Genomic DNA, 23034 nt, shown 5'->3' on the forward strand with positions numbered 1-23034 from the left:
CCTGAAATATTACTGCTGCACCATGTGACTTTGGACTCTACAGCTGCTGTAGTAAGACTGAGTCGTTTCGGAGACCCTCTTCTTCTCATAGGAGCCTTGTGCTCTTGCCTGCCAATTCCTCGTTTTTCTTTCTCTGCCCTTCTTTATGGTACAGAAATATTAAACTCTAGTTCAAGAGGGATACTAGTGAATTGGGTTTCGTGAAAGTTAACCACAGATTGAAGTCTCAGGAATTCCTTTTAAGAACATCCAACCTGTAGCTTCCTATCCCCCATGCATAGAGTCAGAGGAGGTAAAACTGCTCCTTTGCCAAGTACATCAATTTTATACTTACGGCCACCAGAGGGCTTTGGAGCTGATGCAGATTGCACCATTGTCTCCATTTAATAGCTGACACCTCTGTTTGCCTGAGGTCCCTCATGGGTACCAGTGGCACCTCCGGTACCAGCCCAGTTCCTGAGATCCCTCAGGGGTGCCAGCACCATTTTCCCATTTAGCTGCAGGATTTGTTTGCTTGCTCAAACGCAAGCTTGATTTTGATTTAAATTTGTTGGTAAGAGATTGTTTTTCCCTTCCCCTCCCATCCCACCTCTCTCCCACACTGCAGAATGGGACAGGAGACTGGAATGATTTCTGGCGAATAGAAGTGGTGAACAGGAAAGCTGGAGACCTTATTAAAGTTCTGCGCAGTAAAATTCGCCTGATCCATCTGGCCACAGGCTGTGTTCTGGGGTCTTCTGGGAAGACACTTCCAAAATGGTAACTGTTCTAGAGTATTGCCTGTGAATGTTTGTTCTTTTTTTTTTTTTGCTGGAATCTTATTGGTCAGTAATCCCTTTTTAGTTCTTCCCCAGCTGTTCACAGGGAACTGGCCGACTCCATGAATGCATTGTTTGTACGGAGCTTGTTTTGATGTTGTGCATCCTGGGAGCTTGCTGACAGATGCTTCTCTTTATACACAGGGGCTGGGAACAGGGAGAAGTCACCTGTAGTCCATACCTAAAGGAGACTCCTAACACGCTCTGGAACATTGAGGATCACAGCAATCCAAACTGTAAGCTGGGAGATCTTAGAAAGCATTGAAAAGGGTGGAAGGAGACATTCATATTTTAGCCTCACAGTGTCTATGGTTGCCTTTGCTGTTTGCTCTAGAACCTCTTAAGTAAAATCTGCCTCCTGCAAGGAGCGATGCATGTTCTCTTTCTAATGGATATTGCATTTGTGGCAGGGCTATAGCACCTTAGCTTCTCCTGCTAAAAGGAAAATATCGGTATACTAGCATCAGATCTTTGGAGAATCTGGCCCTCTATCATCAGTTCCTTCTTTGTGTTTCCACTGTCTGGGGAGAGGAAGTGGCCTAGTGTTTAGAGCAATGGGCTGAGAACCAGGGAAGCCAGGAATCAAATCTCACCTCTGCCACTGTGACCTTGGGCAAGTCACTGTCTTCCAATACTTTGATTGATTGTAATCTATATGGGGCAGGGGCATATTGTACCTGAATACTTATTCCTTATTGACCATTCCAGAACATGTGGGTTATGTCCGTTGACCAACAGATAGAGACACAGAAACAAAGTAGTTTTGTGTGCATTACCCCTTAAGGGAACCATACAGCCATAAAATATTCAGTAGTTCTTTGTCTCCAGTGTGTGGTGGTGACATACCATGCAGCTTGTGCTCTCTTAGATGAAAAATTCTTGACCCAGTTACTGCTGGGTGTCAGTTGGGAGGTTGCCTCATAAAGTTTTGTGCTCCTAATAAGGGAAAGAAGATTTCAGATTGGAGCAGGGGTAGTACTTGGTGGGTTCCAAGTTCTCTTCCCCCCTCCTCCCTACCGTGGGCTTTTCCTTCTTGAAGTGTTGGATAAACTTATTCATAATATACAAGCATGCCAAGTTTGAATTCTTCACGCTCTCTTTGTTAGCACTATGACTTCAAGTAAGACTGTGGAAGTACCGTTTCCATATGAAGATCTGACCACTTCTGAGGAGGCTTATTTGTGGAGCCTTATGATTTCAGATTAAGCTCCGCTTTCGAGTAGTATTTAGATGATAAAGCGAGTTTCACATTCAGCCTTGATCAGTGCTGATGAGGTAACTCTCCACTCGTGGGTAAAGACTCTGACAGCACGTCAAATTCTCCTTTCCCATGGGGTACTTTTCCAGCACCTTGCTGGAGATTCAGCCTTTTCCGTCTGCTATTTTGATCATGTTCACATTAGAACATTAAGGACTGAGCTTAGCCATCTACCAACATTTTAGCATCTCTGATCTGCCTGTGGTAAAGTTGTGGAAAATATTTGTGAGTTTCAGGTAACGAAGCAACAGTTTCAATTCTTCCTGGAGTTGAAAAATGTTTTGTGCTGTGATAACATGGGATAGCTCCCTCTTCAAGTAGCCTTTTCTGAAAAGTAATATACTGAAGTACTCTCTTAGATCTGGTTTTGTTTTCCAGCTTCTCTGGACGACTTGCTGCGTACGCCTTGTAGCGCTATAGAAATGCTAAATAGTAGTAGTAGTAGTAGTATTTGGGGATTTACCTTTGAACGGATATGGCGCTTCTCTGAGGACAAGCAAACTTGTGTATTCTTACAAGTGGGTGATACCGACCTGCGTCGCCCGATCCGGAATTTACAGAAGTCTCTGAGAGCTTGGCGGAGAGCTAGACATGCTCCACTATGCATGCGCGACTGCCTTCCTGCCTGCCGTGAGAACGTGGTCTCCTCAGTTAGAGTACATAAGCACTGCCACGCTGGGAAAAGACCAAAGGTCAATCAAGCCCAGCACTCCGTCTCTGACAGCGGCCAATCCAGGCCCCAAGAACCTGGCAAAAAAACCAAAATTTAATAACAATCAATGGACTTTTCCTTCAGGAATCTGTCCGGACCCCCTTTAAACTCAGCAAGGCCAGCTGCCGTCACTACCTTCTCCGGCAATGCGTTCCAGAGTCTAACCATGCGCTGAGTAAAGAAAAATTTTCTCCAATTTGTTTTAAACCTACCACATTCTAATTTCATCTTGTGTCCCCTAGTTCTATTATTAGAAAGCGTAAACAAACGCTTCACATCTGTCCGCTCTATCCCACTCAAAATTTTGTAGATCTCTATCATATCACCCCTCAGCCGTTCTTTTTCTATGGCGGTCAGGAGAGGGAGTGGTTTTTTTTTTGTGTGTTTTTTTAAAGTCTCACATCGCTCGGTCCTAGAGAGCTTTTTTTTGTGCCTTTCGGCTATTTTTCATTCATTTTTTTCATCCTTTATTTGGTTCCTGTTGTGGAACCTCCATCTGTCAATTTTCCCTTAAGTTCTTAGTTTTGCCTGGTTTTGTTTCCTTTTATTTTTCATCGTAGTCAGGCCGCTTTTAGGCCTTGACTTCAGCTGAGAATTTTCCTTTTCTTTTTTGCTGTTTCTTGTCCCTTTTTCAGGCACTGTTGCTTTGTTTAATTTAGCCAAGGAAGTTTTACCTTCTATGTCCACGAAGGTTCCCAGTGACTTCAAGCGCTGTACCTGGTGCAATCGGACAGTCTCTGAGAAAGACACCCATTCTTGGTGTCTACAGTGTCTTGGACCTGACCACAGCCCCACTAACTGTGTTCTCTGTCTTCGCAAGAAGAAGAGGACCCAGGTTTCCAGAGAGGCTAAGTGAGAGAGGATTTTTGGAGACAAGTCCTGTTCCTCGACATCGGCATCAACGTCTAGCATCACACCGGGAGCGTTGGTAAGCATGGGTGCTGCTAGACTCTTAGACACGGGGAGCAGTGAAGCATTGAGTGGGTCTACACCTGCCTCAAGGCCTCCTGCTGTGCAGAGCCCCTGGGACCATCCATCGTCTGACCCAACCACGAGGCGATGTGTAGATTTGACATCGTCCTTGTCGATACTGAAGTGCCTCGATGACAAGCTTTGGGCGAAGACCAAGAAGCATAGTCTTTGGTCACCCTCGATGCATGATGCCGGGAGCTCCGGGATGTGGAAGGATTTGGCACCCGAGAAGAGTCAACACCGGGAGGACCGCTCCTCCTCCATACTGGAGATGCCGATACGTTGGTCTCCCACCAGTCAAGACCCTGCTCCTGCTCCTATATTGACCTCGTGGATCCATTCCTTCTAAACAGGATTCCTTTGTGTTTATCCCACGCATGTTTGAATTCCATTACTGTTTTCATCTCCACCACCTCCCGCGGGAGGACATTCCACCACCCTCTCCGTGAAAAAATACTTCCTGACATTACTCATAAGTCTGCCCCCCTTCAGCCTCAATTCATGTCCTCTAGTTCTACCGCCTTCCCATCTCCGGAAAAGGTTCCTTTCAAATATTTGAACGTATGTATCATATTTCCCCTGTTTCTCCTTTCCTCCAAGGTATACATGTTCAGGTCGGCAAGTCTCTCCTTATACGGTTTGCAACGCAAATCCCATACCATTTCTGTAGCTTTTCTTTGCACCGCTTCCAGTCTTTTTACATCTTTAGCCAGATACGGCCTCCAAAACAGAACACAGTACTCCAAGTGGAGCCTCACCAACGACTTGTAGAGGAGCATCAACACCTCCTTTCTTCTGCTGGTTATGCCTCTCTCTGCAGCCTAGCGTCCTTCTGGCCACAGTTGTCGCCTTGTCACATTGTTTCTTTGCCTTCATATCATATATTTGGCAAACAGTATTCCTTAGTTTTAGAATGCTGAAGTTTTATTTAGAATAGAGGTGTGTTGTGCTGTAGGTATGTCCTGTGAGTTCAAAGTGTCTTCTGATGTGTTTGACCAGGCCTGGGAGCAGGCAGGCCATATCAAATGCATGCTGTTTTACCTACACATTATTCCAGTATGGTGGAAACTCTGGAAGGTCTCTCACTGTAGGTGGGTTCTAGGATTTTGCCATTTCTGTGGCTGTGCTTGGCCTAGAAGAGAGCAAACAAATGATCTGCTTTTCTCCTCTCCTTTTAGTATATATATGAATGAGGAGTCTGACACACTGCAGCTAAGTTTTGATAATTTAGTGGGCTAGCTGATATGTTTAGCCTGGCTTAGGAGTGCATGTCTGCACCAAGTTTAAAGCAAGCCACATAGTTTTCCCAGCTGCTGTGCTTGTGGGCTCTGCTTTGCATCAACACTGATTGGTGCTCCTCCTTTGATAATCAACGTCCTTTTTAATTACTGCTTGCATTACGGATACCTTTAGTCCACTTATTTTCCTTCTGGTATAGAAAAGCAAGGTTTATAAAAACTTCATAGCCACTTTAGGCTAATTCTCTACTAAATTAATATGTAGCAAGTAAAGTTACATATAAGTCAGAGTTCCTTTCTTTTCCCACCCTCTTCCGATTGTGAGAGGCAGTGGGAACAACCTTCAGGGCTGCCTTCAATCCTTTTCTTAAGACGTTTTTTTTATCTTAGTGAACAAAGTTCTAACCAGAGACTCTGGTTGATTTATGTAGAGCAACACATAGCTAGTCCTTCTTACCTTCTGTGAGATTTATGCTATAGCGTTCACTATTTTTGTAGCAATGTTGGTATTTAGCAGGGATTTTCAAGTCCTACCCATTTTCGGGACTGCTTTGCTGCATTCCTCATGTTCTGGAATGGTCTGGTATGGTCACTAAGGAAGGAGAACTTGTCTTATCTGATAATTTTCTCTCTTTTTTACTATTTTATTTATTTATTTAGCTCATACCTTTTTCAGTTACATTCCAGGTACACTGGGTATTTCTCTGTTTCTGGAGGGATTACAATCTAATTTTGTACCTGAGGCAATGGAAGGTTAAGTGATTTGCCCAAGATCACAAAGAGCAGCAGTGGGATTTGAACTGGCTACCTCTTGATGTCTAGATTGCTGCTCTAACCACTAGGCTACTCCTCCACTCCAAAACCACCCTAGTTGAGTATTACTGAACTTGCTGCCATTCTGGATTATTCTTCATTTCACAGTTCAAAGTATTTTTATTTTGGAATTCCTCTAACTTATTACATTTTCTAGCTGCTTCTGACCCAGCTAAAGAGCTGTGTGTTGGTAGAGTCCAATAATGTCTTGTTGGCATTTGAAATACTGTGCATTCTATGGCTGCAAGATGCTCTTAAGGGGTGAATTGCACAGAATTGCTTTGTTTCTCTGTCTCCATCCTGCTGGACTGGTCTAGTAGGACTAAAGGAAAGAGAACGATCAGATAAGACAATTTCTCCTTATGGTTGTACAGCGCTGTGTATGTCAGTAGAACTATAAAAATAAGTAGTATTGTCTGTAGTCCATGTTAGCTGTGAGAGTAATAATTTCCCAGCGTTTCGGAGCATCTAAATGTACTTCTTCTTTCCTCTTCCTAGTACCTAACATCAGTCTCTCTGTCTTGAAGCCAACGTTCCTGGAGATCCTCTGGGAATCACACATTGTTATGATCCGGGTAAGCTCTCGTGGCTATGAGAAACTGATGACGCACACTTAGAGGTTAACTTTATTAGAGGGCACCAAGAATGTGAAGGTGCAGATGTTGCGATCCCCCCACCCCAAGGGATGAGAGAGAGGATAGAGATGCTAATGCAGACATTGTGCGTACGTCTAGTAGCGCTATAGAAATGATAAGTAGTAGTAGTAGCATTGATAGATGGATGGCTGTATCTTTATTGGAACGTTCAATAAAAACAGTTTTAAAGAAAAACAGATTCCCCAAAAGCCTGCTTTTATGCGTTTATACATTTATGAAACCCTGTTCTGCACATGCTAAAATCCACCTGCAATTTCAGATGATGCAGAATAAAAAAGCAGCAAAAGATGGTGAGAGAGCTGCCGTTACATCAAAGCATAGGTTCCCAAGAAGTAGTAAGTAGTATGCATATACCCCAAGGGGTACCCGAGATAGACATGGCCCCAGTGCCCAACTGATGCCTTCTCAGGCCGCTGCCCTCTCTTATCTATAGCAGCAACAGGAAATAGAAACTTCATCTTCTGCCTACTTGTTCCCTTACCCGCTGGACTCTGTGACTGCAAGCAAACTGAAACCAGATAAACATTGTGCTATTTAACATATTTATAAATGGTCTGGAAATTGGCATGACAAGTGAGATGACTTGCGGATGTTACAAAACTATTCAAGGTTGTTAAAACACATGGAGACTGTGAAAAATTGTAGGAAAATCTTAAGAAATTGCAAGAGTGTTCATCCAAATGGCAGATGAAATTTAATGTGGACAAATGCAAAGTGATGCACATTGGGAAGAATATTCCGAATCATAGTTACTTTGAAGTTAGGGTCCACTTTGGGGGTCAGCACTCAAGAAGAAGATCTAGGGATACTGGGATACCGGTGCCAGAAATGGTATTCGAAGCTGACGAGTCGGAGAAACTTAATGAATTTTCTCTAATCCTGGAGGATGTAATGGGGCAGTTCTACAAACTGAAGAGTAGCAAATCTCCTGGACTGGATGGTATTCATCCCAGAGTACTGGTAGAACTGAAAAATGAACTTGCGGAGCTATTGTTAGTAATATGTAAGTTATCCTTAAACTCGAACGTGGTACGGGAAGATTGGAGGGTGGCCAATGTAATGCCAATTTTTAAAAAAGGTTTCAGAGGAGATCCGGGAAATTATAGATCGGTGAGTCTGACATCGGTGCCAGGCAAAATGGTAGAGACTATTATAAAGAACAAAATTACAGAGCATATTCAAAAGCATGGATTAATGAGACAAAGTCAACATGGATTTAGTGAAGGGAAATCTTGCCTCACCAATCTATTACATTTCTACGAAGGGGTGAACAAACATGTGGATAAAGGTGAGCCGATTGATATTGTGTATCTGGATTTTCAGAAGGTATTTGACAAAGTACCTCATGAAAGACTCCAGAGGAAGTTGGAGAGTCATGGGATAGGAGGTAGTGTTCTATTGTGGATTAAAAACTGGTTAAAAGATAGGAAACAGAGAGTAGGGTTAAATGGTCAGTATTCTCAATGGAAAATTGTCACGTTTTCCAAGCTGGAACTAGGTTTGTGAGCCCTTGGGCCACTGCCGAGGAGCGGCAGTGGCAGGTAAAACCACCCCACACTGAAGACTAGGCAGAACAGGACTGGAACCCCGGACTGGAGTTGCAGCAGAGGCAAACAAGCAGGACTTAAGCAGAGCAGGTACCCTTAAACTTCACCTGCACTTGGCCACTTTTCACCAGGAGTTGAGCACCTGGCTGCAGGTGGACGGCAGGATTTACTAGGCAAGGCAGGACTGGATACCAGCAGGATACACACAGGGACTAGAGCACACAGGGAGGCTAGGCAGAAAACTAGACTAGGACTCTGACAGACAAGGGACAGATCTGAAAGCTGCAAGTAGCCACTGAAACAGGGAACAAACACTGGTAGACAAGAGACAGAACTGAAAGCTGCAAGCAGCCACTGAAACAGGGGAAAAAACACAGACAACTCAGCACTAGACAAAGACTTACAAATAAGAGCAAGACTGGAAAACAAGCAGTACAGGACACAAAGACTAAGCTAGAATCAGGCAAGAATACAAACTATAAACTGGGCTGGGCAGAAGTGCAGCAAGCACCAACATACCAGGGCCTTAGGCGATGCAAAGGCAAACAGAAATGTTTCAAAATGGCTAATAAGCCCAGCAGCAGCTGAGACTCAGCTGCAGCAATCACAAGGACACTAAGGGGTGCTCTGCAGATTCAAACAAAACAAGCAGGTCTGGACGATCTGGACCGGACTGGGCTGAAATCTGGAACGGGTGACAACACACAAACAATCTAATGCAGCCAGCACACAAAGACAGAGACAGAACTAACTCACAAAGAACAGACAGAAGCCAGCTCAGAAGCTGACCACAGGAAATAAAGTGAGTCTGAGAGGGGTCACGGCCACAGACGTGACAAAAAGGGTAGTTAGTGGGGATCCCCAGGGGTCTGTGCTGGGACCACTGCTTTTTAACATATTTATAAATGACCTAGAGATGGGAGTAACTAGTGAGTTAATTAAATTTGCTGATGACACAAAGTTATTCAAAGTCGTTAAATCGCGGGAGGATGGTGAAAAATTGCAAGAGGACCTTACGAGACTGGGAGACTGGGCGTCTAAATGGCAGATGACGTTTAAATGTGAGCAATTGCAAAGTGATGCACGTGGGAAAGAGGAACCCGAATTATAACTACGTCATGCAAGGTTCCACTTTAGGAATCACAGACCAAGAAAGGGATCTAGGTGTCGTCGTTGATGATATGTTGAAACCTTCTGCTCAGTGTGCTGCTGCGGCTAAGAAAGCAAATAGAATGTAGGTATTATTAGGAAAGGAATGGAAAACAAAAATGAGGGCATTATAATGCCTTTGTATCGCTCCATGGTGCGTCCGCACCTCGAATATTGTGTTCAGTTCTGGTTGTCGCATCTCAAAAAAGATATAGTGGAATTAGAAAAGGTGCAGAGAAGGGCGACGAAAATGATAAAGGGGATGGGACGACTTCCCTATGAGGAAAGGCTAAAGCGGCTAGGGCTCTTCAGCTTGTAGTAAAGGTGACTGAGAGGAGATATGATTAAGGTCTATAAAATAATGAGTGGAGTTGAATGGGTAGATGTGAAGCGTCTGCTTAAGTTTTCCAAAAATACTAGGACTTAAGGGGCAAAAAAACAAATCTGAGAAAATTTTTCTTCACTCAATGTGTAATTAAGCTCTGGAATTCATTGCCAGAGAATGTGGTAAAGGCCGTTAGCTTAGCGGAGTTTAAAAAAGGTTTGGATGGCTTCCTAAAGGAAAAGTCCATAGACCCTTATTAAATGGACTTGGGGAAAATCCACTATTTTTGAGATAAGCAGTATAAAATGTTTTGTACTTTTTTGGAATCTTGCCAGGTATTTGTGACCTGGATTGACCACTGTTGGAAACAGGATACTGGACTAGATGAACCATTGGTCTGATCCAGTATGGCTATTCTTATGTTGATATATTTTTAACCGCTGGCGGCTGTTGTTGGTCCTGCCACCTATGATGTAACTTCCTGAAGGGGAAAAATTAGCAAGAGCCGCCAGTGGCGTGCAAGAGGCAAGAGCACAAAGTCCAGGAGCTAGCGGGTAAGGGAACATGTAGGCAGAAGGGAGGGGAAGCATACAGATTTTGTTTCCTGTAGCTGCTGTAGATAAGGGAAGGCAGCAGCCCAGCAGGCGAGCAAGTGACAGCAGGGACGGGAAGGCATCAGTTGGGCACTAGATATTGCATAACCCCTGCTGATATCTTGCGTACTCCTTGGGATATGTGTATTACTTATTGGGAACGTGCCTTAATGTAACAGCAGCTCTCTCAGCATCTTGTGCAGCTTTGTTATTCAGTAATGCTTTCTTTTTTTCGCTTGGTGTCTGCATTTGAGAAGGAATGCCCTAATTTCAGTGTTCTAGTTTGGGGTTTTTTAAATTCTCTTTTCAAGTTTGGGGTTACAGCAGCACCATAGTCACATGTCTGTCTCATTTGATGTTATTTGGGTTTTCTAGATTGTAATAGCTCTGTTTTTCTCTCTCATGAAGGCAAACAGTGGCCTAAAACCCAAGGACCATGAAGTGACCTCCAAACCTTGGCACTGGCCAATCAATTACCAGGTGAAATGCTTTCATTTGATGGGTGAAGGAAGAGACTGAAACGAGGAGGGGGCATATTTGTGGCATAGTGAAGGTTTGGGAGAGTCTGGGTGTGCTGGAGCTGAGATGATGAAAGCTGCACACGGAGATTAGATTGTAGTGAAGTATTATTACTGTCAGCCAGTGCACTTAAGTGTGTACTGTAGTTGGGATAGGGAGCATTAATGGCAAGTGAAATGCATGTGAAGCAGTAACATGTCTCTGTTTCTGTAGGGCCTGCGCTTCTCTGGAGTCAATGACACTGATTATCGTGTTTATATGCTGGGGAATCCGGTAGGTGGTTATTTTTTGTGTTTGATATTTATATATTTTTTAATGTTTAACAATTTTGTTGAACAACCAAATAAAGATACCTAAGCAAACCGATACAAAAGTGGTTCAATATTTTCCCCTTACAATTATAAACCCATCCTCCCTCCCAACCCCTCCCCCCGCTCCAATGCCCTAAAGTCCAAAAAACAACCACTACCACCCCAGTCCCAAACATGAATTAAACTTCCTACCCCCTTTTATTGCACATCAGTCTTAAAGAAAGCTGCAAGGGCCTGGACGGCACCCATAAAGCTAAGCAAGAAACCTTAAAACCGACCCCTCCCCTTTATCCCCCCTCCCCCAATTACCATTCTAGAAGTATCACAAAATGAGGTATCTGAGGTTTACAGATTGCAGAATAAACTTTTCCCATTCCGGGACATATGTTGAAGGTAACAATCCCAAATCCCCCAAAACGTTTGTCTACGTGTGGGAGATCCCTGGGCCTCCCATGCCTCCCAAGTAAGTAAATATTACAGTTGATTCCTCCATTTCCAGTGGGCAGTGCAAGAATGGCGCGATGCTCAGTTATCCAGATAGAGTCGTGGATAATTGAGCATCTGCTGCAAGACATTTATTGTTTACTGTTTATCTGCACATTGTTGGAATAATATACACTTGACACAGTAACAACCCCTGACACAGGCACTATGCCAAAACACGGCTATGTCAGGTCAGCTATTAATAAAGATCCTTTACTGGCACCTGTGGCTCAAGTCTCCATTTCCTCTGGCCACCTCCACTCCTTAGTTTCTTGATTTGAGGAGACCATGGCCAAAATTTCAAAGGTGTTCAGAGACATGTAAAATGCACTGGAGGACCATAGAGTGGAGGACATTGAGGAGAAATTGGAAGGACAGTGGGAATATATAACCTGAATGCAACAGAGAATGGAGAGTTGGAGAGACCCGGAGAATCACTGCCAAAGGAATAACTTGAGATTTCAGGGAGTGCGTGAAACTGTGGCAGAGAGAAATTGTGCAGAAAGGGTTGGGCAGATTAGTAACAAGCAGGTAATATGGACTGTGTAGAAATCCTGGTTGAAAGAGTTAATAGAGTTTTGGGCCTTAAGGATAGTAATTTGGGAACTGGATTAGAAACTGGTTGACTTGGAGGAAAGAAATTTGAGTAGTGGAGTGTTGCAGGGTTCAGTATTGGAGCTGATTCTATTCAGTGAGTGACATTGCCAAAGGGTTGAAAGGAAAAGTTTCTCTTTTGGGGGATGACATGAAGATTCGCAACAGAGTGGACACCACAGAGGGAGGAACAACTTGAGAAATGATCTACAAAATTTAGAAGAATAGTCCAGTGTTTGACAGTTAAAATTTAACGTGAAGAAGTAGTGCACTTGGTAAGGGGTAATACATTTGATCTACTGCGTTTTCTGTAGTACAACCAAAGGGGTTTGGTTTATTATGTACAGGTACTTTCTGTGTCCCTAGTGGACTCACAATCTAAGTTTTGTACTGGGGGCAGTGAATGGTTAAGTGATTTTCCCAGTTTCCCTGGTTCTCGGCTCACTGTTCTAACCATTAGGCTACTCCTTCACTCCAAAGGGTTTGCATGTAATAGGAGCCAAGAGGCTGATATGCAAGGACCAGGAGGAGGGGGCCTTGGGGTGATAGCATCTGAGGATCTCAAGGTGAATTAACAATGTGACAAGGTAGTGACCAAAGCCAGAAGGATGCTAGGCTGCATAGAGAGGCTTAACCAGCAGAAGAAAGGTGGTGGTAATGCCCTTGTACAGGTCATTGATGAAGCCCTCCCCATTTGGATTGTTCAGTTTTGGAGAGTTATTTTGCCAAGGACATAAAGACTTGAAGCAGTTTAGAGGAAGGCAACAAAAATAGGGGGTGGGATTTGATATTCTACCTTTCTGTGGTTACAATCAAAGCGGTTTACATTTAACATACAGGCACTTATTTTGTACCATGGGCAGTGGAGGGTTAAGTGACTTACCCAGAGTTACAAGGAGCTGCAGTGGGAATCTAGCCTGGTTCCCCAGGTTCTCAAGCCACTGCACTAGCCACTAGGCTACTCCGCTCCACTCCAAAATAGCATGGGGTTTGCGTCACAAGATATATGAGAAAAAACTTAGAAGACTGGGGAGAATATGATGCAGATGTTAAGTTGAAAGTTATTAATATACAAATACATCTTTTCAGAGACGGGGAAACGGTAGTACTAGAGAACATGACTTGAGGTTGCAGGGAGGCAGACTTAGGAGTAACATCAGGAATTTTTTTTCCCCTATAGCGTCCCTTCTGACTGGCACAGATGGGTTATGCACGCCTACCAGCAGATGGAGATTGAGAACCACTGAGTTTCAGATAAGCGTAGAGCTGCAGCAAAATCCAGAAGGATGCTTGGGTGCATAGGGAGAAGAATGGCCAGCAGGAAAAAGGAAGTGATAATGCCTCTGTATAAGTCTCTGGTGGGATCTCATTTAGAGTACTATGCACAAATCTGGAGGTCGCACCAGAAGTTGGCTACTAAAATGGCCAATGGTCTTCATAATAAAGGGTATGAGGACAGACTTAAAAATCTCAATATGTTTACTTTGGAAGAAGGCGCAAGATGGGTGATATGATTATCTAATCATAGTATTTATAATCTGTCTATTCCAGAAAAGTCCAAAGCAGCTCTCATAAAACATAAATAATAAAAAATAAACAAGGTCCAAAAGGACAAAAATTAATTTAACATAAATAATATTAACAAAAGTCATTGAATACTTCTGAAATAAATGAGTTTTTAAACCCTTCCAAAAGGAAACATAAGAGGAAATTTGTCTGATTGAATTAGGTAAATTGTTGCAGATTAGTATGGCTTGATTATATAAATGATGTTTGTATGATAAGAGACAATATCACGGCCTAAATGCACAGGATACGTCTCTTTCAACTGAAAGAAAGCCGTAATGAAGGGGCATATGATGAAGGTGAAAGAGGTTAGACTCTGGAATAACAAAAGAAATATTTCCTTATGGAAAGGGTGGTGGATTAGTGGAACAGTCTTCCGGTGGAAGTGGTGGAGACAGCTATATCTGAACTGAAGAAAGCATGGAACAAGTACTTAGGATCTGTAAGAGAGAGGGAGGGGTATGACTAGATAGACCATATGGTTTTTATCTGCTGTCATTATCTGTTTCTGTTATCTGTGTGTCTAACTGCACAACTGGGAAAATGAACAGGGTGAGCATCTTGATAGGTTACTACTACTATTAATCATTTATATAGCACTACCACACGTACACAGCACTGTACACGTCATATGCAGGTACTTTCTCTGTCCCCAGAGGGCTCACAATCTAAATTTTTGTACCTGGGGCAACGGAGGGTTAATTGACTTGCCCAAGTTCACAAAGAGCTGCAGTGGGCATTGAACCCAGGTCACCAGGGTCAAAGCCCACTGCACTAACCATTAGACTACTCCTCCACTATTAGGTGAATAAAGTGATCTTGGATATGGGGAGAGGGGGTTGCTACTTGAATACAAAAGGGTTGGGTCCAGCAAGATCAAAGCTCCACAAGCTGACAGCCTTTTTAATTTAGTTGATATGTGGTGTGGGTGTCATTTAAGTGAGAGGGGCCTATATTTTATTTTATTTTTTTTAAATTACATTTGTACCCTGCGCTTTCCCACTCATGGCAGGCTCTATGCGGCAGGTAATGGAGGGTTAAGTGACTTGCCCAGAGTCACAAGGAGCTGCCTGTGCTGGGAATTGAACTTAGTTCCTCAGTTCCCCAGGACCAAAGTCCACCACCCTAACCACTAGGCCACTCATCCACTCACTAGAAACGATACTGTCAGGAGTGGGATACGAACCCACGCCTCCAGAGGAGACTGCGCCCTCAACGCAGCGCTTTAGACCCCTCGGCCATCCTGACATTTTCTAACCCCATGCTTCATACTCCATAAGTTGTTTGTGGTTTTTAGGGGCAGAGGAGGTTCAAGGTGTAAGGAAGCTCAAATTGAGTCAATCACATCATAGGAGCTAGCTGTGTGGGTGCCATTGGGTACTCAGCCCTTCCGATATTGAGAAAACTCCTTCATTATGTCCAAGGATGGGCAATTTCATTGTGTTTGGCACCCCTAATCATTTTGAAATGTTGGTCCCTATGGATCATATTGTCTGATCGTTGTGCGGTATGAATGGATTTGGAATGTGTGGAACAAGAGATGGGGGTGCAGTATTGGCCCTTTAATGATATAGCCTCCTCTCAAATGGCGATAGTATCTTGGGATATCTTAAGAATAAAGAGGAGCATTTGCTAACCATTATTGGTAGTTGTTAGTATACTATAATTAATAAAGATGGTAATTTATTATTTAACTAAGACAGAGTTCCATTGTTGAACACCAACCTTCTTAGCTGTTATCTCTCTACATTTGTATAAAAATAACCCAATTGGTGGGTTTAGCCAAACCCACCATCCTTTGACACTCTTTCATATTCCCACAATTTCTTTTGAAAGGCACTGTATAAAGGACGATTTATTCACATCATTAGAAGTAACGTGTGCACTTTTTCCTAGTTCACAAACTTCCAAATTGTTTTGGGGATTTATTTAATTTTCCCTAAGTTATACAACACTTCCAGCATGTTGGTGTAAGTTCATATAGGATACTCAAGATGCATGTTCACATTATCAATGTATTTTACATAGAACAATCAATATGCATGATAATTGTACCAATCTATACTTTTCTAGGGTTCCTTCTAAGATTCAAACATTCTTTCATTATTTTCATGTTTGATCTGTATTTTTATCTATGTTTAATGTAGACCCCTGGCGCAGGTGCTGTGCGCCAAAACATGACCCATGTTGGGTGATTAAGGAAAGATTGGTGTTCAAGCTACATGATTAAAGGATCTGTATCTTGATGTTGAAGGCTCCTGGTGCTGCTTTTGGCTATTTGGACTTTGTTCTGTACTTTGGACCCTCTTTCTGCTGGTTTAAAGAATTTGGAGCAGGTTAAGAATGAATTGAGAAAGTATGAGCTCAGGGAGTGCATTGTTGGCTAAAGCCAGGCAAACCTATCTTGAGCAAGGAAATAAGGCGAGTAGCTTTTGGTCCTTAAATTAATGTTAAGAACTAGGAGCAGTATTTTCCAGGTGAAGGATGCCCAAGTAGTAGTGGTCCAGGGAAGTAATCAGATTAGGCAACTTTGTCCATTTTTATAAAGAATTATATAAAACAGAGCATAGAGCTTCAGTTGGTGATGTAGAGGCCTACCTGAAGGATGCCCATCTAAAATGTCTGATCAGGATAGAGAAATCCTGAATAAGTTGATCAAAGATTATGAAGTACTAAGGGCAATTAAAGTGTTTCCTAGTGGGAAAGTGTGGGGTGTAGAGGGCTTAAATATATACATTTATAAGACCTCCTGGGAGCTGTAGGCCATTGCTTAAGATTTGTAACTCCCTAATTGATGATCTAGTCCTCCCTTACTCTGTGAGGGTGGCAGGGGTGACGATTATAGTTAAAAAAGGGGGGAAAGGACCCAATAGAATGTGGCTCATCTCCTTGTTAGGAATTCACTGCACAATTGTAACCAAGATTGTTGCAGCTAGACTGGCTGGTTAGCATCTGGCAATATTAGAAAGGTGTTAAAGCCTGATTTGGCTGGTGCTTGCGTTCATCTTGGCCCGGCATCTGTTCTTGTTTTTGGTGTGTGAGTGACTGACTGCTGATTTGGATGTAAGGTTTGATGGATCAGTCTGTTTCTCGGTGAGCTGACCCTGTCTTGTGGTTCAGACTGATTGGCATGTAGATTACAGTGTGAAACTATTAGAATCAAAAGCACAGCTGTGAAAATATCAGATTTTGAGCTGCATTCAGTTATGCAGTTCTTGTTAAAGCTTAAAAATTGAAATACTAAATGAGAATTTTTTTTTTGTTGCAATAATATTGGAAAGACATCAAATTATATTCTTCCTATGTCAAAATCATTCCTTTTCGAATTAAAGATGCTAATATTCCCAAGGGCCATAGAGAAATATACCACTGACCAGCTGTGGGTTTTTATTGCTGTGTTCATAGAGCAGGTAAACCACATGTCCACATTATTTCTCTGTCTATAAAAAGTGCCTGATGTTCTCCTCAGGAGCTGGCACTGCTTCTCTACCTGTTTAATATGATTCAGGAGTTACGGACCAAGAAAGGGCTCTAGGTGTCGTCGTCGATAACACACTGAAACCTTCTGCTCAGTGTGCTGCTGCGGCTAAGAAAGCGAATAGAATGTTGGGTATTATTAGGAAAGGTATGGAAAACAGGTGTGAGGATGTTATAATGCCTTTGTATCGCTCCATGGTGCGACCGCACCTTGAGTATTGTGTTCAATTCTGGTCGCCGCATCTCAAGAAAGATATAGTAGAATTGGAAAAGGTGCAGCGAAGGGCGACTAAAATGATAGCGGGGATGGGAAGACTTCCCTATGAAGAAAGACTAAGGAGGCTAGGGCTATACAGCTTGGAGAAGAGACGGCTGAGGGGAGACATGATAGAGGTATATAAAATAATGAGTGGAGTGGAACAGGTGGATATGAAGCGTCTGTTCACGCTTTCCAAAAATATTAGGACTAGGGGGCATGCGATGAAACTACAGTGTAGTAAATTTAAAACAAATCGGAGAAAATTTTTCTTCACCCAACGTGTAATTAAACTCTGGAATTCGTTGCCGGAGAAAGTGGCGAAGGCGGTTAGCTTAGCAGAGTTTAAAAAGGGGTTGGACGGTTTCCTAAAGGACAAGCCCATAAACCGCTACTAAACGGACTTGGAAAAATCCAAAATTCCAGGAATAACATGTATAGAATGTTTGTACGTTTGGGAAGCTTGCCAGGTGCCCTTGGCCTGGATTGGCCGCTGTCGTGGACAGGATGCTGGGCTCGATGGACCCTTGGTCTTTTCCCAGTATGGCATTACTTATGTACTTATGTAGGTACGCTACCTTGTTGTTAGCTGATAAGGAAAGCAGTACTGTTCTTCCTTCTTAGGTGATCTGGTGGCTGAATCTGGGCTGCATCTTCCTCTATCTTCTTATGGTGTGTGTTGTAATGGTCTCCAAACAAAGGGGAGTGCCAATGACAGAAGCCACGAGGGGTAAGTATCTGCTCTGCTCCTTTAAAAGAACATCAGCGTTAGCAGTCTGTTGCTTCAGTAGCATAGGCACAGGGGGCCCCGGCCCACCCTCTTTGGGCTCAGGTTCCTCAAAATTGAGACCCTGTTGCTATGGCTGGCAGGGATCCTTGTCTGGACGCCAGAAACTTCCCTACGCTTGTAGTCGGTGGCACTTTCCATGGGCTGCTGCCATGCCACCCCCCACCCCTCTGAAGCATGTTTGATTTTCGTGTGCAAAAACTGAGCGTGCATGAGGGGGTGGGGCTGCTTTGGGGGCAGCCCATGGGAAGCGCCACTGGCTGTCGGAGGAGGACCTTTTCTGCCAGCATGGCTTGAGTAACCTCACCAGTTCAGATATTTTACAATTTAAGTGGAAGATCACTGGGGGTGGGAGCAGGGTGGGGCCAAAGAGTGAGGGGCAGGACAATTTTGTGTCCACCCACTTTGAGTTCAGACCCCTCCAAAACTCAACGTCCAGCTAAGCCATTGATTTCCCCAACATTTGTTCAAACAGCACGTACCCTCTCTTTCTATAGAACGACACCTCTCCTTCCATCCTATTCCCTACAGTGCTCCCCCCCTCGCAATCAAACTGTTGTATTTTTCTGAGAAGACCTTTTGCTAGAACATGCGATTCGAGATTCAGATTGTGTAAACAAAGAGTCTCACTGCATTCTGCATGGGAATACCAAAGGTCTGAGGATTTTGTGTATTTACAGGGAATACTGAGGGAGTGGTAAAGCTCGGATGGTTTGGGAGATAAGATCTTGGGGGAAAAGCTATAGGAGGTGGGGGGAGGAGCTGCAAATATTGTGAGATTCTTAGAAACTGGCCCATGTTTCTCTTTGCAGAGGTTTCTCTTATACAAATCCAAGTGCATTATGGGTCCTTTTTTAACAAATTGATAGTCTCAGACAGCTGCTGTTTGTGTTTCAGAACGCTATCGGGTGCTGTGTCAGGGTGGTGGGCAGCTGATGCTTGGCTGGGTGCTCCACTATTTTCCGTTCTACCTGATGGGACGTGTCCTGTACTTTCACCACTACTTTCCAGCCATGCTATTCTCCTGCATGCTGACAGGTAAAGATGGAAATATGGGAAATGCATGTCTCCTGCACAGACAGTCCGTGACTGTTTATCTGTTCCTGTAGGGATCACCTGCGACACCTTTCTGAGGGACTGTGGAAGATGCTTCTCACCTCCAGTGGCCAGTCTGGTCCACACAACTGCAGTATGGGTCCTGATTCTATCCATTGCATACAGGTGAGTCAGAAGCAGTCTGTGACCATTCAGCTAATTTTTCCAGGGATAACATGCTCATGGCTGATATGTGTAGCTACATGGTAAAAGCAGTGCCTATCATTCTTATTGCAAAGTGTTTCCATTATCTGCACATTGTATTTTATTTGGATTTATTCTCATACCTTTTCATTGTGTTTTCCTTACCACTGGTCATATGCACAAAGGCCAGATGGACTCCAGAGGTTTAAGCTGGAGGGGGGGGGGGGCAGGGTCAAACTCATTTGGTAACAGTGGTTAGCGTATCCGGGTTTAAAAACGTTTTGGAGAAGTTCCTGGAGGAAAAGTCTATAGTCTATTATTGAGATGGACATGGGAGAAACCACTGCTTGCCCTGGAATTGGTAGCGTGGAATGTTGCTACTATTTGGGTTTCTTTCAGGTACTTGGGACCTGGATTGGCCACTGCTGGAAACAGGATACTGGGCTACATGGGCTATTGGTCTGACCCAGTATGGCTATTCTTATGTAGAAAGAAAATGCCCTGTAATTGGGCTAATTGGGTTGGGGGGAAGGGGGGAGACACATTCCCCCACCCAGAGACAGACATATTTTTGTAATATACAAATGTATGCAGTTACATACATTCGATTTCCATACAGTTATACAAAATGTTTAGGCACTCCTGCTCAAATTGTTTGTTTCAGTGAAATCCCTAAGTGAACAGAAGCTGACACAACCTCTACAAGGTGCAGGGCTAAATATGATATCTTATGGAAAATTTTAATGCATGCTTATTTATTTGCGGTTTCTCACAGATTCAGAATAAGAAAACTGAATATAGGAGGTGCAAAAATTTGGGTACCTTTTCCAGTGAAGTATTTTGTAAGCTGTTATTTCTGCTAATGGAGGTGTGTGACAAAACAGTGGGTTTTTAAGCCTGTAAAACTATTAATTATTTCTTGAAGTGTTTTTCTAGTTTGGCCAGCAGGTGGTGCATGTTTATGTTTAAAGCTGTTACAGAGAATTGACTGTGCCTTCTTTAGTTAACACAGGTATGAGGTAGCCTGCAGTGATGTGGCCAGCTATTTTTAAAACTTGTTGTTCTGGGCTCTGATTGGCCCAGGAGCACAAACTTCAGTTAGGATATACTGGTGTTTTCTCCAGTCTTAGGTAGGGAGAAGAGAGAGAAAGATCTCTTTGCTTGAGGCCCTGTGAATAGTTATATTTGATAATCTGAGCAGCTCTATGTCCTGATCTCCCCACTTACAATTTAGATAGTAAACAAATGTTTAGATAATGTTATAATTGATCCATATTTCAGTTACCTGTTGTTGCTGATTACACCTTTTTCTGTTTGTTGTTCTAATTTTTCATGACAAATATTTTTAGTTTATTGCCTCTGCTTGTCTGGACTAAGAATCCTGGTGGTTTGTGTGTTGGGTCTGTGATTGCTTTCTGGGAACTGTAGGACCACTGGAAGTGTGGCTCCCAATAACCTAGAAATCACTGGGGATAATTTGAGAATGGGAGACTCGCCCAGAGGCGGTTGGGACCCAGTCGATGGGAAGAAGGTGCTAGTGTAGAGCACAAGCGGCAGGTGCAGGTGAACCTGAGCTGTGCTGGGGATAGACCCTCTAAGTGGCTGCGGGTGTTTCATGACACCACTACATGCATCGTATACATTGATCATATGAACGGCTCCCCCTCTATTGGTAACACCAATCCTTTATAAAATTCTGGCTCCTTCCTATTGGGGAGTCATGTTTTGGTCTCCATTGCTTCTTTAATCTGAATTTTCTGTTTTACCATTGTTCCTCTTGCAGTAGCTTTGGCAATCCTACCCTTTCCAAATATTGATCAACTTCTACTAATTGGGAGCGTCCTTCTGCCTTGTACAATTTCTTATAGAGGTTTCTGAATTCTGCTGTAATATCTTTATTGGTCACTATCTGTTTTTCTTGAGCCCCTTCCAATTTCTTAACTTACCGAAATTGCCATGTCAGCAGCTTTCCTGCCTTATTTCCATATTATCTCTTCTTGTACATGATGGGAGAAATTAAAGGTCTAACATGCTTTTCTTACCCTGTAGCTGCTTAAGAACTTTTGGGTCTCCACTTCTATTATGTTGAGACTGAAGTGCTGTGATCTCTGCCAACAAAGTTGTCTTACGTGTCTCCCATTCCTTTTTGTTCCCTCGCTCCCCTCTGTATTAGAAATTCCCTCATTTATGCCTTTCCTGCGTACCAAATGGTACCTATCTGTTTCGCACTGTTATAGTTTTGGGTTATGAAATCCTTTCATTCTTGTTGTAGCCAGAGTTTTGCTTCTTCTCTTAAGTAGGTGGCTTACATTGGCTGACCAGTTTCAGGCCCATGTGGCCCCACTTTCCCCTTGCCAGCTACCTGATACCATGAGGTAGATTTTTACTCCTTGCCAGCCCCACCAGGTAGTCTAGTCTTGTATAGGAGTTATTTGGTGCAGAGAAGAAAGTGTAATCTCTGCAGCCAGAGGTAAGTTCCCATCACACATCCACTAACCCCCACCTGCTAAGTGCTGTTCTAAGAGCTGTCTAAATTTCCCAACTTGCAATTCATATCTACCCCTATAAATAGAATCCCCTGGCTCTGAGGTGTTGCCTCCTGTAACATTGAATTGAAAGATTCCCACTTGGGACCAGTAGGAGCATAAAGGTTTAGGATAGTTAATTCCATTTCATCTGTTCTTCCCTTCGCTCGTACCACCCTGCCCTCCGCATCTCACCCTGTAACTCTTCATTAGGGTAGACACATATTTATGTTTTGGATGGCCTCTCCCCACCCCACCCACTCTTTTCAGATTCCACTGGAGTGAGTTTTAGTCTCCTGCAACAATGCAGTCGTTATCTTCTCCTCATTTAGGTATTTCAGTGCCCTTTTTCTTTTAATATTCCACATTCCGGTGGATATTTTTGTTCTTTCAAGTCCCAAGGTTTTACCTGCAGTATTTCTCTGTCATTTCCTCTCTCCTAATTCCCCCAGGAACATATACCACCCCTTTGTGGAAACCATTTCCTATGGTTATCCTGTGCTGCAGACTTTTGAGGGTGGGACTCCAGAGATGCAGTGTGGACACTCTTCTTCCCTTTTCCCTCCTTTCCATATTCCTACCATCCTTCTCCCGACTCACAACTCCCCCTACGTACCCTGTCTCACTCCAGTCCTTCCGTTATAAGCAGCCAACTTCATACCCCTTCCTTTCTCCCATATTTCACACCCTGTCTACCAACCCACCTCTGCTTTACCTTCTCATAGCACATCCTCATATATCCATAAGGCAGACCCCCCCCCCCCTCCCCACACCCATACCCATACACACTGCTGTTTTCATCTCCCTGTCTTACTCCTTCAACTCGAACCCTCTAATATAACAAAAGTCATTTGGAGTTTAAAATTCAATTCATCCCCCTCCCCTCACCCAGGTCCGTTTTGGTTTTTAAGGCTTTTCCAAAACAAAAAATAATAACGATAGCAATATTAATAATGTTCTTGGCCATGCTAGTTGTAGGCATACTCTGTTTCATTTTCCCTTTTCTTTTCTTTTTTTTTTGTTTCAGACAGCCGGGTAACTAGGGATTCTCAGATGTTGACGGTATGATGTCCTGCTTGTCCTCGGAGGAAGCAAAGTTACCCATCTTTAGCAGGTGTTCTCCAAGGACAGCAGGATATATGTTCTAACATCCCCATTCTCCTCCCCTAGGAGTTGTATTCTGTCTTGCTCAGCGG

General features: G+C 43.3%; 1 protein-coding gene and 1 non-coding gene across 3 annotated transcripts in view; one reads left to right on the plus strand and one right to left on the minus strand.

Moving 5' to 3' along the window:
- The window catches only part of POMT2 (protein O-mannosyltransferase 2), a 70580-nt gene that overhangs the window by 40198 nt on the left and 7348 nt on the right, over positions 1-23034 (plus strand). For both annotated transcript variants that reach the window (XM_030213752.1, XM_030213753.1), the window contains 8 exons: positions 608-759; positions 963-1054; positions 6310-6386; positions 10490-10561; positions 10814-10873; positions 17912-18017; positions 18972-19112; positions 19184-19295. In XM_030213752.1, the coding sequence (XP_030069612.1) occupies positions 608-759; positions 963-1054; positions 6310-6386; positions 10490-10561; positions 10814-10873; positions 17912-18017; positions 18972-19112; positions 19184-19295 (812 nt within the window). The remainder of the gene's footprint in view (positions 1-607; positions 760-962; positions 1055-6309; positions 6387-10489; positions 10562-10813; positions 10874-17911; positions 18018-18971; positions 19113-19183; positions 19296-23034) is intronic.
- Positions 14720-14802, minus strand: TRNAL-GAG. The gene has a single exon. It is a non-coding gene; the product is annotated as a tRNA-Leu (tRNA).

Source organism: Microcaecilia unicolor, chromosome 9 (genome assembly GCF_901765095.1).
Source record: "Microcaecilia unicolor chromosome 9, aMicUni1.1, whole genome shotgun sequence".
NCBI lineage: Eukaryota > Metazoa > Chordata > Amphibia > Gymnophiona > Siphonopidae > Microcaecilia > Microcaecilia unicolor.